We start from the raw sequence: 17912 nt of genomic DNA, 5'->3' as shown, positions 1-17912 counted from the left end.
TTTTTTGTTAGTGTGATCTGCCGATACCGATTTTTGCGATTTCCGATTTTCTTTCTAAGAACTATAATTGACAGCATATACAAACAAAAATCTACTTTTCTTCAACGCAAAGTTTTATTTTCATAAAAAAACACAAGTAAAAATCAGTAATAAAATAAGAACAAAAACTAAAAATTGCAAACAACAGCACAAATAAATGCAATAGAATAACAAGAGCTATGAAACTAATTAATGCTTACCATTAAAGTTATAAAACGTATTTAGTGAAGAGCAGAAAATTATTTTATTTGTCTTTTGTTCTTTGATTAACATGACAGACAGCAGCAGGAATATTGGACTGCGGTCCCTTTAAGAGTTTATCCATGGACCCAATATTACTGTTACACAACATGCGTTCTCTTTCTCAACTATTTAACGCCAAAACTGACTGTGTTTAACTGGATACTCGCCAAAACGGGCATTATGACAATTTTTTATGTATTTGAACGTTTTAGAGCAGTTAGCCACTCATTTTGGTATTTGTGGCTCACAAGCTGGTTGAGACTGAGCGCGGATTGTGCGCTCCACTAATATACATCAGTGGTGGTGCGCGCGCGTTTGGTATAAGCGCGAAACCTGCGGGAATGACTAAAATAATGCTCAATACAAGCACTATTTAACCGGACCGAATCACATTTTTTATTTGTCACATACATGGTTATATAGAGAATATATATAACCATGTATGTGACAAATAAAAAATCTTGAATCTTGAATATGTCAATATAGTAGTCGTACCCTGCCGGAGAGAGAACTTTGACATGCTTTTATATCATCTCAGCCCCTTAGTAGTAGAGTAAGAACATCTGATAATAAAAGCAGCAATCCTGAGCAGCTATGTTCTGTACAAGCTTAATTCAGGTAAATCTGGCCATGTCAAAAAGTGGCCTAATTTACCTGAATTCATGCTGTATTGTTACTGTATGATCCTCTTTAAAAGGGCCATATAGCATTTTGTACATTTCATTTAAAATATCGAAAGTATCAAAATAATAAACCAGTGTTTCCCCTAGGTTTACGGTTTTGGGGGGGGCATCCTTTTTAATGCTTAAATTAAATTTTATTAATCAAAAAAAACATGTCTAATTAATTAAAATCATGAAACTTAAACATATACACAAGAATGTTTCACATTTACACACATCTTCACATTTACAACCACAAATCATCTCCAAATGTAAATATAGCATTCCATCAATATTGTTTCCAATGACAACTCATCATTGTATGAATAAATTAAAAAAGTTGAAATTCAAAGTATCGTTTATATATCCTACTGTATCAGAAAACTGAATGCGCTTACTCAGCATTCAGACTAAAAGTAGACAGCAGACACAGAGCATTCCTAACAGCCAATTTGCCTGATAGTTGCTTACATTCAGCAGTAATTCTACAGCAGCAACCATGAGGAGGAGTTTTAAATGCACAACAATGAAGTGAACTCAGGTATTCTGAAAAACTAGGACAGTTTGAAGGAAATACAATGTACATTATCAAAAGTTTGAAATATTAAAACCCAAACTCATCTGGATTTTCAGGATTCACCAGACTACACAACTCTCACTGACCATGTAGTATAGTCAATATAAGTCAAATGACAACATAACCAATCTACCTTACTTTACAATGTAAAATGCCAACTCCATAATTTTACGTATTTCAGAGTGGATTAAGAAGTTCAGCGACCCATCAGGAATTGATTGGATTGTGAAAAGTGGGTGTTACATACCAGAATGTAGTCAGATCAAATGTGTGTTTAATAAAACAATGTCTAAATATGTTAACATTATCCATTGGCCTTTGCGATGTAGTTGACATCAGCGGGAAAAGAATGTCATTACAGAAGAAGATCATTACAAAGACAACAAACAGTTTTTCTCTTTGGAATAACATGTACTACTGAATCACTCACAAAAAGACCAGAAACATGTAATGAAAGTAAATGTGGTCAATTTTGATTTCATGTTGACTATAAACCTACAGGACTATATGCGTCACTGTGAGGGCTGAAGATACCTAATGAAACAAACTTATCCAGTCTGATATAATGGTACTACTAAGTGACAGGATATTGTTAAACTATAGGATGTCCACTCTGCCTTTGTCCAGGACATCCTTGGACATTAAATCACCCGGCCTTCCTCAAGTTAAATGTCTCAGCACATGTTAGGACTAACATTATCCTGCCTAAATTGATTTTCCCGCTTTAAACAAACCGTGCTGTTTACTTGCTGGTACTTCAGCATTCAATGAACAGTAAAGGGTCACAGAAGAACCCCTGAGGTTCTCCAAACCACACATTTGTCCTCTTTCTCCAGTGCAAATGAGGAGAATCTTTACAACCCGAACTGGTTCCCACAACGTGAGCAACAGCAAAACTTACTGAATCCGATGCTCACACTTCCTGTGAATGCCCAGCTAAAAACACACCCCGGCCCTTCCAAAGGGCCCTTTCATGGCTCTCTGTGAGAATCTGCCTCACTGCAAAAGGGTATGAAGTAGTTTTGGATGCAAGGAAGGGGCCATTTTGGCCGGCATGGCATGAAATCGAATAAATAAACCAAGAGGGAAGAGGGGGAGAGAGAAGGAAAAAAAATCCTCTCTTTGTGGCCGCGACCCAGCTAATGGAGACAAAGAGCTCAGTAGCAGGAGGATGAAGTTTAAAAGAGGGGATCTGAGCTCGGCCCTCTTTCTTCGTGACTCTGATTCCCCATCACCCCTCAAGCAGCGGCCGCTGCAACAAAGTCCTCTTTGAGTTCGGCCCCCTGTCCCGCATTTCCGCTAAGAGGGTCTTCAAAGTTCACGGCTGTTTGAGCTGTTCACAGGGGTGGAAACGAGCCACGGCACCACAGGACATGCAGCGGAGAGACAAAGAAATGAGGGTGACAAGGGAAGGGACACTCATAATAGGGTTGGGCCGATAGACGATGCCATCGTCCATCGCCGATGGCTGACAGACATCACGATGTTAAGCTGACATCCTTTCGATTGCGCGCTCTCATTTTACTTTCACTTTCACTTTTGAGATTCGTGATCACAAGGACTCTATTCTAGGGGTCGACTGATTATCGGCCAAAAACCGATTCACCGATAAAATGACTTAATTTTGAAACGCGATATTTGGCTCTGATGCAGCCTGTCAGAACTCACCACTCTGTGGCCCAATCCACTAACGTTACACTGAAGTTGCAAAACACCTCAATACTATTATTTCCGCGATGCAGAAAACACGGACAGGATCGCGGAATCCAGGCATATAAATGGAATTTACTGTATGACGTGGAATGTCACGGAATTTGTCAAAGTTTGAATTAATTAATCAAAAGTAGGTCAGTACACTTATAGAGTCGCAATATGGACTAGTATCATAAATACATGAACAACATCTCCAGAACTGCTCTGATCCCTCTGAGAGTCACTTCATGATCATTTGACAGTTTCATTTGAGTAAAACTATCGTCATATCATTTACATAGGCAACAGAAACTTAAAAGTTCCTCATGGCAACCCGTCAAAATATAAATTCAGGTTAGCTTAAAAAAATGAGGGGAAAAGAAACATGGTAACAGCTCAGCCGCTGCGCATCTCTAAAAGCAAACACAGCAGTTTCATTCATGAATGAAAGTGCGTTTCTGAACGAATCTAGTGAGCCAGTGATTCATGCTTAACCACTGATTTCTAGTCGTGTCCTCTTTTGGAAGGCCAACAAAGTAGTTTCGCTTTCACAACGAAACAGCGTCACACACCGCGGCCTATGAGCAGAGGCCGGGGGATAAAGTGAGGAACGGCCGGTGGGCTGAAGTGAGCAGAGGCGGCAGATTCGACGAAGGAGCTTTCGGCAGGCTTGCAGCAACCACATGTGACGACCCCGGGCTGGACTCCGCTTCGTCCACGGTGAAAGCCGATCCGGCGATCCACAGCGCAAAGTTGTAGTATTTCCTCAGCAACCAGCACGGATCGCTCAGGATCTGCAAATCATTCGCCATCGTCCTATCAGACATTTCTCCTTACTCTGTGTATGTGGTAAGTAAACTTTCATGTACTGTAATGCAACAGGCTACCGCTAGCAAGCGGCTAACCTTTTAGTGGCTCCGTAGAACGCGTTATTTGTTTCACGCTTCCCAATTTCTAAATGTTTTGGGTTGTTGCTAGGCATTGCTAGGATGTTCTGGGTGGCTTTACAAGTTTTCTAGGGTGTTCTGGGGGGTTCTTTGTGACCACTATGGTGTCCTGGGTGGTTGCTAGGATGTTCTGGGTTGCGGCTAGGGTGTTGCTAGAATGTTCTGGGTGATTCTACAAGGTTGCTAGGGTGTTCTAGATTGTTGCCAGGATGTTCTGGTTAATTCTAGGTGGTTGCTATGATGTTCTGGGTGATTCTACGTGGTTGCTAGGGTGTTACTAGGATGTTATGGATGGTTCAAGGTGGTTGTTAGGATTTCTTAGGTGGTTCCAGGAAGGTTGCTACTAGGTTGTTGTGGGTGGTTCTAATTGGTTGCTAGGATGTTCTGGCTGGGTCCAGGAAAAATTGCTACTAGGGTGTTCTGGGTAGTTAGGTTGCTTACTGTTCCAAATAAAAAATGACTAACCCCTAAGACTTGTTCTTAGATATGATTTGGATCTATCCTTTAATGAGATTTTTCCACCTGCCAAGCAAAAATAATTCTTATTGCAAAGAAAAGTAATAACAATTCTCAGCAAGCAACACTTAATTCATGTTGTCTATAGCACAAATGTACCAGCTGAGTTACACCAGAGTCTATTACTTATGGTTGTTTTTTTTGTTTTTTGGAAACCATTCAGAATAATTTTGACTAGCTTTGGCTGTTTCAAATTTGATATGCTTCCAATATGAGGTAGGTGTTTACATCACATTGCTGCGAAATGGCCCCATTCACAAGAAAACCTGTGTCTGTGACACCAGCCCATCATTAAGAAGCTTGAGTGTATGGAAAATCCAACACTGGTTGACCATTGGACAGTACTGCTACAAAGGCTTGGTGCTGACATGTGGTAGTCCAGATAAGATCTCAGTACAGATTGGATTGGCCATCTGGAAGGCATTTGGGCTCATCTCCATGGAAGAGAGAGTGAGCACATGGAAAGGTGCCATGAGAGCCAGGGGTTCATTCACCACAGGGGGGAAAGGACACAGTAGACCCTGAGCTGGCCTATATGACAACAACAGACAGCAATCATTATCACTTCACATAGAGAGATGTTTGCATGAGTACTCAAACAAACCCACACGGTTTAATTACCTTTGGAGTGTACTGTATAATGGGATTTCGTCAACTGTGAACATCCACATCAGCTTACTTTGTCATTTACCACAGGCGTATATGCGTGTGTGTGTATTATCTCATTTCCTGATGTGTCATTCCTCCTTCCCTCTAGAATAATGGATTCAATATCACTGCAGCACATTCAGCCCAAAAGCCACAAAGTGTATCTTCATCATTGCAGTATTGCTTCATTAGAGTCAAATTACAAATGCACGATTTCTGTCATTTCTTCACTGATTATCACCCTAAGAGTGGCTTTGGTGGCTGGACAAGACTCTTCCATCTCACCACAGGAAATAAACCCACAAGATGACAAAAGATCGGATTCTTTACATCAGCTGTAGGTTTATGAAAGATTAAAGTACAGATTGAATGAGTTCATTCATTTCTAAATCAAACAGCAGGTTTTACAAGAAGTTCTAAATGGATACAAAAATTACAGTTGTCATTTATTCACACTCATGCCATATGACTGATATGTATGATTCAATATTTTAAACAATCTTTATGTAGATCTTTTTCACACTCTGTTATAAGCTCCAAAAATTACACAAAAATAACTATAAAATAGCAAAAAAATCCTTGTTTACTAGATTTCGGGTCTTTTGATTACATTCAGTATCTTTACATGGGGAACAGACCCAAATTTAAGCCATTGTTCACTCATGCTCATCCACTCCAGAGAGCTTCATGCAGCCAAATAACTAAATCATACTCACTAAATTGAACTCGACAAATTAATCAGTTTGATTTGTGAACAAATGGTTCTTCTAATTTAGGAACCTGAACAAACAGTTCATTTGAAAAGAACAGGCATGAACAAACAATTTGTTCACAAACTGGACCGAGCAAGATTTAGATCCAGTTGAACTCTGACACAATAGGGTATATGTCGAACATCACCTGACCAAACCCGGAAAACAGGTCTCATTGCTTCCACTTGTCGGAGAACGTGTTAACAGCCGTATTAAATAATAGCGATATCTATGGACTTTTAAGATAATCAGTTAAACTAGCTAGCTGTTTTTATTGTTGACGTTTTATTCAATTTTTATATCTAAATGTGAAAAGGATATCAGTCCGCATATGTGATGGACATTGGTTATGATCATCATTGGTATCTACTTTGAAGGCATCTTGAGTAAAACTGCTTCATATTTAACTAAGCATATGCAAAACGCTTGAACCGGAAGCGACGAGACCCGGTTAACAGAATACGGAAGTCTGTTGCGCATAACCCCTATAGCCCTGTTTACACTTGGTATTAATATGCATTTTCGTCAATCCAATCACAAATGGACGGAAAAGGTGTGAATGGGGTCTAAAACCATTTGAACTTCTCACTCAAAAAATATCTCAAGAGTCATGACTACAGCCGGCCTCTGGGCACAAACAGGACAACTCAGGACAACTGAGGAATTCCTTAGAGCTCTTCTGGTCAAAGGTCAATGTGCCAATGTATGCCCTTCTATTTACTGCTGCCTTTCTCTTTGCAAAACATGCCTCTCAAGTAGTCGGCTATTGTCTACAGCTGCAAAAGTAATGTTTGTGATGGGGTCACAATCAAGGCTATTGGCGGTCAAGAGAGAGTGAGAAAACACCAGTATTGTATCTAAATCAAGTAAATAATCACACCCACTATCCCACAAAGAGATCCGAGGGAAAACAAACCTCATATATGCACATAAATCCTCATCACCTGAATAATTAAACAGCCAGGAGCACAAAACAGACCTTAAACCTGCTCAAAGAGGAGTTATGTAAGTGTCAGTTTAATGCAAACCACAATCCGAAGTTTATTGAACATTTTAAGAAAATCTGCTAAGAGCCTTATCCCATATGCCTGTGGTCTGCATACCTCTCCTCCATCTGATAGCGTTCATAATCTCTAACACATGGCTTTGTTTGCTGTCAGTTTGTTTGTAAAAGATGAGGAGGTGCCAACAGGCATACCTTATTCACGTAAGTGTTTGTAACACTTACACGGCGCCTGGCCAGGTAGATGTGATTAAATTAGAGGCGTGAATCTAACTAGTAAGTGCAGGTGACAGTCATTACACCATTGCCTGGTTAAATATCCCAATGTCTTTCTGTTTTCTATATCTAAATAAGCATATAATTCATTAACACCTCTCTCAGGCCTCTGACAGGGCAGTCGGGAACACAGACGACTTTATCAGTTTCATGCTGTGCTCATGACCTCACAGTGACTCACCAATCAGTCGACTCTATCTAGGATTTCTAAGTTTGACTTTCTGCTCAGCCGATCTGATTGGCTTAAAATACTGAATATCACAGAGAACATCAGCAGATGTCCTTGCTCACAATATTTGTCAGACCACAAAAGGCCACGGGAGGATTATTTTGTACAAGATCCTCACAGATTCCCTGCTGATGCAGATGATTCAAGATGTCCTCCTACAAAACATTAACATGAAAACATTCTGAACATGAAAAACATGCACATTGATGATTTGCAACATAAAGCATTATTTTTCCATTAACCAGCAGCTACCACATTGATTGACAGGACATTTTATTGGTCCCTTGGTTGCTGTTTCTGCTATTTCACACTAGGTAGCCCAGCCCATGACAAACTATCATTTGCCCCAAATATTTCTACACATAGCAGAATATTAAATATGTGTGACTGTGCTGAGTCACTGGTAGATGCCACAAACTATGCACTCTACAGACAATTCAAAAGTAGCTGTGTATTCTGATGAAATGACACTACCATTCAAAACTTTTATTTTTATTTATTTATTTATTTTGAAAGAAATTAAATATTTTCATTTAGCAAGGATACATTAAATTTATCAAAAGTGTCAGTAAAGAAATTATTATGCTACAAAAGATTTTTATTTCAAATAAATGGTGTTCTTCTGAACTTTCTATTCATCAAATAACTGTTTTCAACATTCAAATCAGCATATTAGTTTGATATCTGTAAGGTCATGTGACCATGAAGACTGGAATAATGGCTGCTGAAAAATCTGATTTGCCATCACAGAAATAAATTACATTTTAAATTACATTTTAATATATATTTTTTTAATTTAAAGAAAACAATCAAAACTGCAATAATATTTCACAATATTACTGTTTTTACTGCAATTTTTTATCAAATAAATGCAGCCTTGGTGAATGTGAGAAAGTAGCAGTAATGTATATAGCATTAGGACTGTGTGCATTCTTGGGGTGCCATCAACCAATCAGTTTTGTCACAGTCCTGAGGCTCTTGAGTGATTAGTCACATTATAATAGGGGTATCCAATCCTGATTCTGGAGGGCCAGTGTCCTACAGAGTTCAGCTCCAACCCCAATCACACACACCCGAACCAGCTGATCAAGGTCTTCAGGATTATTAGAATCTTCCAGGCAGGTACAGTATTTTGAGACAAATTAGTGCTAAAATCAGCAGGACACTGACCCTAGGAGCAGTTATGGCTCAGGTGACCTGATTCTCCAGAACCAAACAACTACCATATTAGAAATGAATGCTTGCATTTCATTTTTATTTCCAGATATCCTTGGGTCTTTGAGTGTTACAGACATCAGAAAAGTCATCAGAAACAGCTCAAACTACAAAAGCACTTTTCCTTCAACTATTTTTCCCTCAAGCGATACGTTATCAGAGTAGAACATGAGGAAGCTCAACCCCCTCGACAAAACCAGTCACTCATCAGCATTAAAAATTAAGCTATAATTAGCAACATTATCCCAGTGTTTGTTTGATATCAGATACTTGAACAAGAGGAAAGGTCTACGAAGCTAATTGAGCACAGGAAAGTTGAAGAGATTCCTGAAATTCCTGGTGCTGACTTGTGCCTCTGTGTCCTGGCTTATAACGCATTTGCTTTAACGTTGCAGCTTTAAGACACTGTTAATCTGACACTTTAGAGGATATAGGAGAGTAATCAGCAGAACTTGCGGCAGTCACAGCGAGAGTTCACAGCTGCAGACTCTCCGCTGCCACTACTGATGATCATCAGTACTACTGCGCAATCTGGAGGGTCTACGGGGATCAGCGAAAACTCTCAGCACTGAATCTATACATCCATCTACGCTTCTAAAACACATCGGGCACTAATAAAGTGAAAACAATTTGGTGTAGTAAATTTTAGAAGTACAAAGGAAATAGCAAGTAACATTGAATTAATAGTATTTTTCTTGTAAAATATACTCCAATAATGTTTATTTACAAAAATTAATATGAACTACTTATAAATGCAGAGAGAAACAGGCTCAAAACAAGTGTAATTCACAATACAAAGGGGCAAAAATCAAACTTGTTTAAAACTTGTGGGCCAAAATTACATTTTGCATTATGGGGCTGCACGATAATTACAAAAATCATAATTGTCGATCATTCCCTTGAAATTGTAATTGCGATTATTAATTATGATTATAACAATTTACATTCAATTATGTTTATACCATTGTTTGAAGCAACCACATGCCATATTTTTAGATACTAACTGAAAAACATGTATTGCTTTTCTATAGTATTAAGCCTCAAATGTCAACTACACATTGGATTGGTTTCTTTATATTAAAAAAAAAGGAAAAATATGCATGGTATTATAATGTAATACTAAAACTAAAATTAAAACAATGGAAAAAGATAACCTGTAGAAAGATAACCTATTGCATTATATCCAAATATATTATTTTTAAATGTATATATATTTTTTAATTAAATACAACTATATTTACAACATTTTAATGCAAAAAAAATAATATTTTCAAACAAAAATATAAATAAGAAATTAATTCTTCAATGGCATGTGTTTTTCCTTATTTTTCCTATTTGATTTTTGTGATATGACATGGTGGGCCAAATGTCATCACAAGCCAACTTTGGCCCATGGGCCCTGGTCCGGGTTTATAGAGTTGCAGTTTACACATAAACCATAAAATGGCAGTTAATCTAAGCTGAGGATTGTTTCCATAGTTTGGCGTGCGCAGACGTGTACCCCACTGGGCCATATGGCTGCTGGGTAGCTGGCTATGACACTTTGGTGCGGATCAGATCTATAATCATTTATAACCCAGAAAGTAGTGCTGGACGGTATACCAGTTCATACCGAATACCGGTGTTTATTTTTGTTATGATATGAATTTTTAAAATACCGCAATACGGTATACGGTATGTCGCTTAAATAACATTCGGAACGCAACACTGTTTGAAAGGGGTCCCTTTTCACTGTTGCACTGTGGTGAGGGAACAGCTGTATGTGTTACTAAGCGTGAAAGTTCCGAAACTGAAGCTGTAGAACTAATAGAACGTGATGACACAGAAGAACTCATCCACATCTACATTGACCGCCACAAATATCCACCGCACCCTGCCATCAGTTCCCGCGTCTCACAAGTGCGACTTCAGCACTAGATTTAGCAACTTTCAGACCCATTTAGCTGCTTTTTCCCATAGAATATTCATACTGACAAACCTAGCGACTTTTTTTGGATAAACCTTAGCTATGGTTCAGTTGGAAGATTTCGCCAGTGCTGTCCCGCAAACGCGAGGTCTGACTTTCCCGGAGAAGTGTCACCTCTCTCGGCGTCTGTTCTATGCAGTGAGCGGCAGAGAAGCAGTGCATTCAGTTGGCCGCACCGCAGCACTCGTCAATAAATGAGTACAAAACAGCGTTTCCTAGCACCTGTCGCTTACTGATTGTTTGGAATTATAAATATGAGCGTAGTTCGTCTGTTAATATCACATGCACTTTTTTGTTTGTTGTTTTTTTTAGTTTGTTACTCAGACGCAGGCAGTGCGCTGCATGAGACAAAAAAGTAATATAGCCAAAACAACCGCATAGCCGCTCTTTAGTGTAGATGCATGTTGATTTTATCAGACGATGCCGCGATTATAAATGAGAGTGACTCCTGGTTAACATGTATTAAAAAGGGTTGAGTTAATTGAATCACAATCTTCTACTTTTTTGCCCCTGAGCAAGACATTTAACCTTCAAGTTTCTCCAGGGAAACTTTCCTTGGAATCAGCTTACTATCTTGATGGTTTAAAATGTCTGTTAAATGGGACGTAGCTAACTAACAAAGGATTTACTATTGGGCTCATGAATAAGGATGCATTAAATTGATCAAAAGTGACAGTAAAGATTACTGATAATGATACAAATTTACAAATATTGATGAAATGATTTACAAATATTTCTTGAGCACCAAAGCAGCATATTAGAATGATTTCTGAAGGATCATGTGACACTGAAGACGGGAGTAATGACTGCTGAAAATTCAGCTTTGCAATCACATGAAAAAAAAAAAACTACATTTAAAAATATATACAATTAAATCTTAAATTAAAATAATATTTCACAATATCACAGTTTTTACTGCATTTTTGATTAAATATATGCAGCCTTGGTGAGCATAAGACCTTTTCAAAAACATAAAAATATCTTACCCACCCCAAATTTTGAATGGTAGTGTATACACTATTTCCTGCAATTTTTTAAGACCCACATAAAAATAAAATGTAGTAATGAATTATCAATTTAATAATTCAAATATAAAAACAAATTGAATTTTACATGGACAAGTGAATATATATTTAAAACTGCTTGTTGAAATAAATATAAAAAAATTTCAATAAATAACCTGACATTTAAAACATTATTTATAATATATTTAATTGATGATTTAAAATGCTAAAATAGTTATTAATAATACATTTTATTAAATGCAATTTTAAAATCACAAAATGCATTTGCCAACTGGTTTTCTTGATTGTTTTGCCAAATACTTTTCTTCATCCATTTGTCAATGGAGTTTCAAAAAAATGGCATTGGACAGGTCATTCTGGGAACAACTAATGAACTTTTGACTTTTCAATTCTAAGATTCCTAACACCTAAACCTTACTCTTTGTCATCTCTGATATAAAATTCAAAATTTAATAGAAAAGACGCTAAAAAAATAGGGCATGATGCCTAAAAAGGACTCATCAGGGAATCTTCGGTTCTGCCAGCCATTTATAAAATCACAGCCTGGTTTACTGCTTTGAAACTATAACATTATCCTTTTGTTAGAGATTCCTAATGGAATTCCACAGATAAACAGACGCAAGAAGAGCCATTCAGGTAGCGACAATGTCACAGTCCTGAAACCTTTTGGTCTAATAAAAGTTGTCTGGGTATCTTACTTAAGTATCTAAACAAATTCATGAAACAATTATCAGTCTCCCCTAGAGTGTGGCAGCCAATGCTGTTTGCCATGACTGTGCGTGCTGACAAAAGACTGAAAGGCAGAAGTCTTTGATATCGATCTCAAGCATGGCCTTGTTTTTCACACAGAGGCCCTTGGAAAGACACAGATGCTGAAAGACAAAGTGGTCTCCTCTCCCCTTCACCTGATGCACCACCGTCCACTTCGCTTCACCTGCGTCAAAATATCTTGACGAGAGGTCATCAGGTGCATCTGCGGGGACTAATTTGATTGGTCGCGCTTCACTTAATGCTTCCAGATCAGATAACATCAGACGCACCGCTAGGGAGATGAATCCCTCTGAGACTCAGCAGATGAGAGGGACCTATGATTCTTCCCATATGCAGAGAAAGAACAATAACTAGGACAAGTGAACCCATCCTCTCTCAGGAAACCAGAAACAGCGTTTTTTACTTAAATCTTAAACCGCCAGTCGGCTCGACGCCATCAACTGGCAGCTTCCTCACAAACCCACTGTACTCCAGAAGCTTAACAGTCAAATATGATTATGAGGGATTGTTATAAAACTGGCTTAATAACTGTAAGGCTGCTAACCCTTCATTGGCATGTTTGTAAAACCTCTCCAGTTCATCTGATCCTGTTAAATTTATCCCAGAATCAAGAGGCTTCGGACAAATGCACTGGTGTGGAATGTGAGAAATGCATTTGGGAATGCATGAAAAAATGAATAACAGAGTTCATTAATGTTAAACTAGTTATCAAACACTAAACTTGTAGGAAGGTTGGAATATGAATGGGTTCATGATTGTCTATTCTTAAATCCAGGCATGCCATGTCATGACCTGATGCTAATCAGAGCAAGAAAACACATGTCAAGTATGCCAAATCTATCTGGAGATTTCAAACACTTTCTGTGTTTATTTTTTTACTTGTTAACATACTTTATCAGTGCACTGAAATACTGTGGAGGGTCAGTAATGCTCCAGGAGGGGTGTTGCTATAGGACACATGCTTTGGGCTGAGCAGGATTGTATGCTGATGAGCACAACCCCGTCTTATCAAAAGACCAAAAAAAACAAAAAACAAACACACACACACAAAGTGTTCTGAAAGTTACAGGGGATTTACTAGATTGCCCTGAAGACCCTGAAAATCCCCCCATACCGCTGTGAAATCAGTGCTGCTGATTTCTTGAGACAGAGCTTATAAAAGGAAATGGCACATGACCAGGAAATACACACGAATTTAAGTTAGAGCTTGTTTGAATGACTAAAAAGGCAGTACAAGTGACAGACTCTTCTTTCTCGGTTTGAAAGTGTTCACACTTCAGATATTTCCGACCAATAGAGAACAGAAAAATACAGCAAATAAGAAACTGTATTTTTCTGTAAAGAGTCATTTAAAACAGTTATTCTTAATCAGAGGTGTGTTTAAGAAGGTTTAAAGGGGCATTTTTTTTCAATTTGGATTTGTTTTTAAACTCGTTTTAAACCAATATAACAATAAAAACATAGTTTTAGATAAATAATTGTGCTTAATATCATGATTTTCAGCTCATTTTTTAAAAAGAAAACAACATATAAACAAAAATTTGTGTGGATGACAATCATAACAGAATGCATATGCTACTTAAGTGTTTTACACACAGTATCATTTTTTTGTGTGTGTTTAATAAAATAAATGTTGGAATGGGTACTTGAGCCTTACTGTTTGGGCTGTAGGCGTACATAAAGCAAAAAAGGTTGAGAAAGTTAAACACCCACTTGGAGGAACAACGTTCGAGTCCTTTTAAAGCATCATTAATGAAAACCCCCCAATAAGTCCCTCTACAAAACAGTCCCTTGTGTTTCATGTTTTGTTTTTTATAAAAATGCCACTAAAAATAACCTCGCCAACACTATAGAAACGCTGCCTGTTTCACGTATTCTCCCTCTTCCTTGACGCCAGTACGGTGACTAAAAAACACAGCTTGACAGCTTCACCAGTGCCCGTTATCTCCAGTTTATGAGCCTATAAACGAGACTAACAATAACCGCGCGACATGGGTGCTCAAACTGCAGCGCTCAGAGAGTTTAGATTGAACCCAGTCTACTTACCGACTGCAGAAATGCCAAGTTTCTCACGTAATCCCGTTCAGTGTTCAATATCTCGTTTAAAACGCACAGTCTCAGGCGAAGCTGACGGTCCGAGTCCTTGCTGCTGAGATCCCCGTTTTCTTGTTTACTGTCCTCCTCGGTGTTTATTTTGCTCATTTTAAAAAAACAATCAGAGAGAAGCCTTCAAACAAACAAGAGTAGAAGGCAGTTGTGTGAGAACTGATGTGAAGATGTGAAAATTAATCCATTGAATCCGTCGCGCGCTGCACGCAACCTCGCGCCAGGATGCGGCAGGGGAAAATGTTATACTGAAACTGAAGAAACTTCTGTAAAAGTAGCAAAGCGCAACATCTAAGTCAACCGCAAGGCAATTTGCATCTCATTAAAACACTTCTAGTTTAAAAAGTAAACTAGAGAAGTAGCCCACCGACTGCCTGCAGCATAATTGAGGAAAGTGGCCAGAGAAGCGAAATGATGTGAAAAATGGGAGTTCACGTGAAACGATCAGTAACCGTGAAATCACTGGCTAAACCGTGCAGTAAAAGGCGAAGTAGCGAGTTCAAGAGTGCTCAGTCTGGTGGACTACATGAAAAGTGAGACGGTTGTGGGAGCTGCAGAGAGAGTCTGCCGCTGAGGGACCGTCTGCAAATTGCACCGCTTGAACAATCACGTCTTCAGTTTAATGAACTGATGAAATGATCCCTTCCTATCTTTAGATGTGTGTAGCGAGAAGATAGTTCATTTTGATCTCTGACACCATGTCTGATGCTCAGAATGTATGCATTTCAAACGTTTTACAAAATAAATAAAAATAAAAATGAATAGCATTTTTGGGATGTATCATTAACATGATGTTCACTAATGAAGACTCTAGAGTCTAGACATACCATATGCTCTAGAAAAGCAGTCATATTCTGCATGGAGAGGGTCACCCCTTCATGGGCACTGCAATGCTAATAGCAAATGTCCAGCCGTGTACCAGCACAAAACACCAGTACTGAATGAAATTTTGTTAATTTGTATAGTATGACAGAAACAAACAGTTTGGATGAAAAACCACAGCAGTTAGTGGTAGCCTACTACTTGCATGCATCCAGGCCAACAGGTGTCAGTATAAAATCTAAACCCATTGGTACTATAGAGACAAATATGAGCCAGCTATGTTAACAAAGGCTGCCTCCAAATATGCATACTTCCCCACTATATAGTAGGTGAAAAACAGTATTTGAAAGGAGTAGTATATCCGAATTGATAGTATTCATAAAACAGGAGACACAAAGTACCTGCAGTACTTCTGGCGAGATTCTAAAGAGTGCATCCTTTACTATCCCATGGAACTGTAGACACAATGTAATTTTTTATTTTGGACACAGCTCAAAATACTTCTGTAAGCAAAAATTAAGTGTAAAAACCTTGATATTTTTTTAAATGATGTCCATGGAAGTAAACATGAACACTCATATCTGTTTAATTCTATCATTAAAGTCAGTAGAAATAGATTTTGGTTAACGGTTACAGGCCTAAGGCCTGAATTTTGTCTAGCTCTAGTGAAATTAGTGAGAAAATAAAACATGTATCATCATCTGCATGGGATGATTGTGGCAACCCTGCAGTTTAAAGGAATAGTTCACAAAAAAAAAACTAATCTGTCTTCATTTACTCTTATGTCATTCCAAACCTGTATGACTTTCTTCCTTCTCTGAAACATAAAAGTAGATATTTTGAGAAAAGTCTCAGCATTTTTGTCCACAAAATGGAAGTCAAAGGTAACCAAAACTGTCCTGAAAGTCATACAGGTTCGGAAAAACGTGAGGGTAAGTAAATGATGACAGAATGTTCTTTGGGAGGGAACTATTCCTTTCATGTTTGTTTGTTCTGTTATCCAGGAGTCTGTCAAGTCTTTGTTCATACTGTCTGTGCCCTTGAGGTGATGCTTCCTCAGCATGACAAACAGCCATCAGGGCCTGTCCACATCCTGTTTACACCATCACAAAAGACTAAGTTCTCTATCTCTCGCACACACTATAAATTTGGCCACCAAACCACTAGACTTCACCAAATGAATGGGCAAAAACGTAAAGGGTAAGAATGACTCGTTGGCCTGGTTTGAATCACTCTTAGCCTGCAGGAGTCTTTTAGCTCCAAGCATTTCATAGCTGTCTGACATTTGAGAGGTGTCAGTAACTGCTGATTCTGCTTTACTTGGCTTGAGTTCTTCCCAAAATAACTGTACATACTGTAGTAGCCTAATAGAGTAGATATATGCTTTGACATAACTTAAAAATTAGTTGACCAGTAACTTAAATTATTATAGGTGACAGAAAGATAACATCATCAATATATTACATATTTTACTACAACAATGGCCGTAACCGAAACCATTTAATCACACTGTATACGTTCTGTGAGACTGAGCGCCATCTTGTGGCAAAATCGAACACAAACGAAAACAAACAAACGAAACAAAAAAACACGATTATATATTTAATATACTAATTATCTCTTTTTTTATTGCTTTTTTTTTTTAATGGTCCCCTTTTTTAATTGAAGAACATACTGTTCTTGAATGTAAATCTGAAAATCGTTATGGTTAATTATCTTTTGCCTATTGAAAATTCGGTCGTTACTCACCCTCAAGTTGTTCCAAACCTGTATGAGTTTCTTTCTTCTGTTGAGCACAAAAGAAGATATTTTGAAGAATGTTGGTAACCAAGTCAATGCGTACCATCAACTGTTTGGTTACCAACATTCTTCAAAATGTCATCTTTTGTGCTCAACAGAAGAAAGAAACGAATATAAGATTGGAACAACTTTTGAGGGTGAAGTGATGACAGAATTTTCATTTTTGAGTGAACTATCCCTTTAAGGAATATTTTTAAGCATCATTTACTGGTATCAAAATTAGGAACTTGTGACTACTTGACCCATTGTTGATGAAGTGAACTGTTTGACCTCTTTAACACAAATGTGAACTTTTTTCATTAACAGTTTTCATAAAACAGTGCATTAACAGCTCCACTCTATATATAGTACACACAGAGGCGTCATGCCCATTCAAAGTCCTCAGATTTTTGAGCCAAGTGGATTTTGAATGCAGCTTCCAAAAGACAAAAAATAGCCGATTAATGTTTTCTATATTTAATATAATCACACCGGCGTGATTAGAACGTTCAGTGCGTCATATCATCAGATGCTAAATTCAAATCTGCGTTCGCTGGCTGGCGCTTAACAAATCACACACGATGCTGCTGAGCTTATGAATGCAATGACCAATCAGAGGTGTTCAGATGAGTCATCGCTAAAAT

At 38.1% G+C, this 17912-nt stretch overlaps 1 protein-coding gene across 1 annotated transcript in view; it reads right to left on the bottom strand.

Moving 5' to 3' along the window:
• LOC107711923 (phosphatidylinositol 3,4,5-trisphosphate-dependent Rac exchanger 1 protein-like) overlaps positions 1-15238 on the bottom strand; it is an 83217-nt gene extending 67979 nt beyond the window's left edge. Inside the window, exon 1 of the mRNA XM_016517014.1 lies at positions 14608-15238. Coding sequence (XP_016372500.1) covers positions 14608-14763 — 156 coding nt within the window. The 5' untranslated portion in view covers positions 14764-15238. The remainder of the gene's footprint in view (positions 1-14607) is intronic.
• Between the last annotated feature and the right edge of the window lie 2674 nt (positions 15239-17912).

This window comes from Sinocyclocheilus rhinocerous, unplaced genomic scaffold (genome assembly GCF_001515625.1).
Source record: "Sinocyclocheilus rhinocerous isolate Xijiao unplaced genomic scaffold, SAMN03320098_v1.1 scaffold1168, whole genome shotgun sequence".
NCBI classification, from domain to species: Eukaryota; Metazoa; Chordata; class Actinopteri; order Cypriniformes; family Cyprinidae; genus Sinocyclocheilus; species Sinocyclocheilus rhinocerous.
This window is presented reverse-complemented; position numbering and strand designations above follow the sequence as displayed.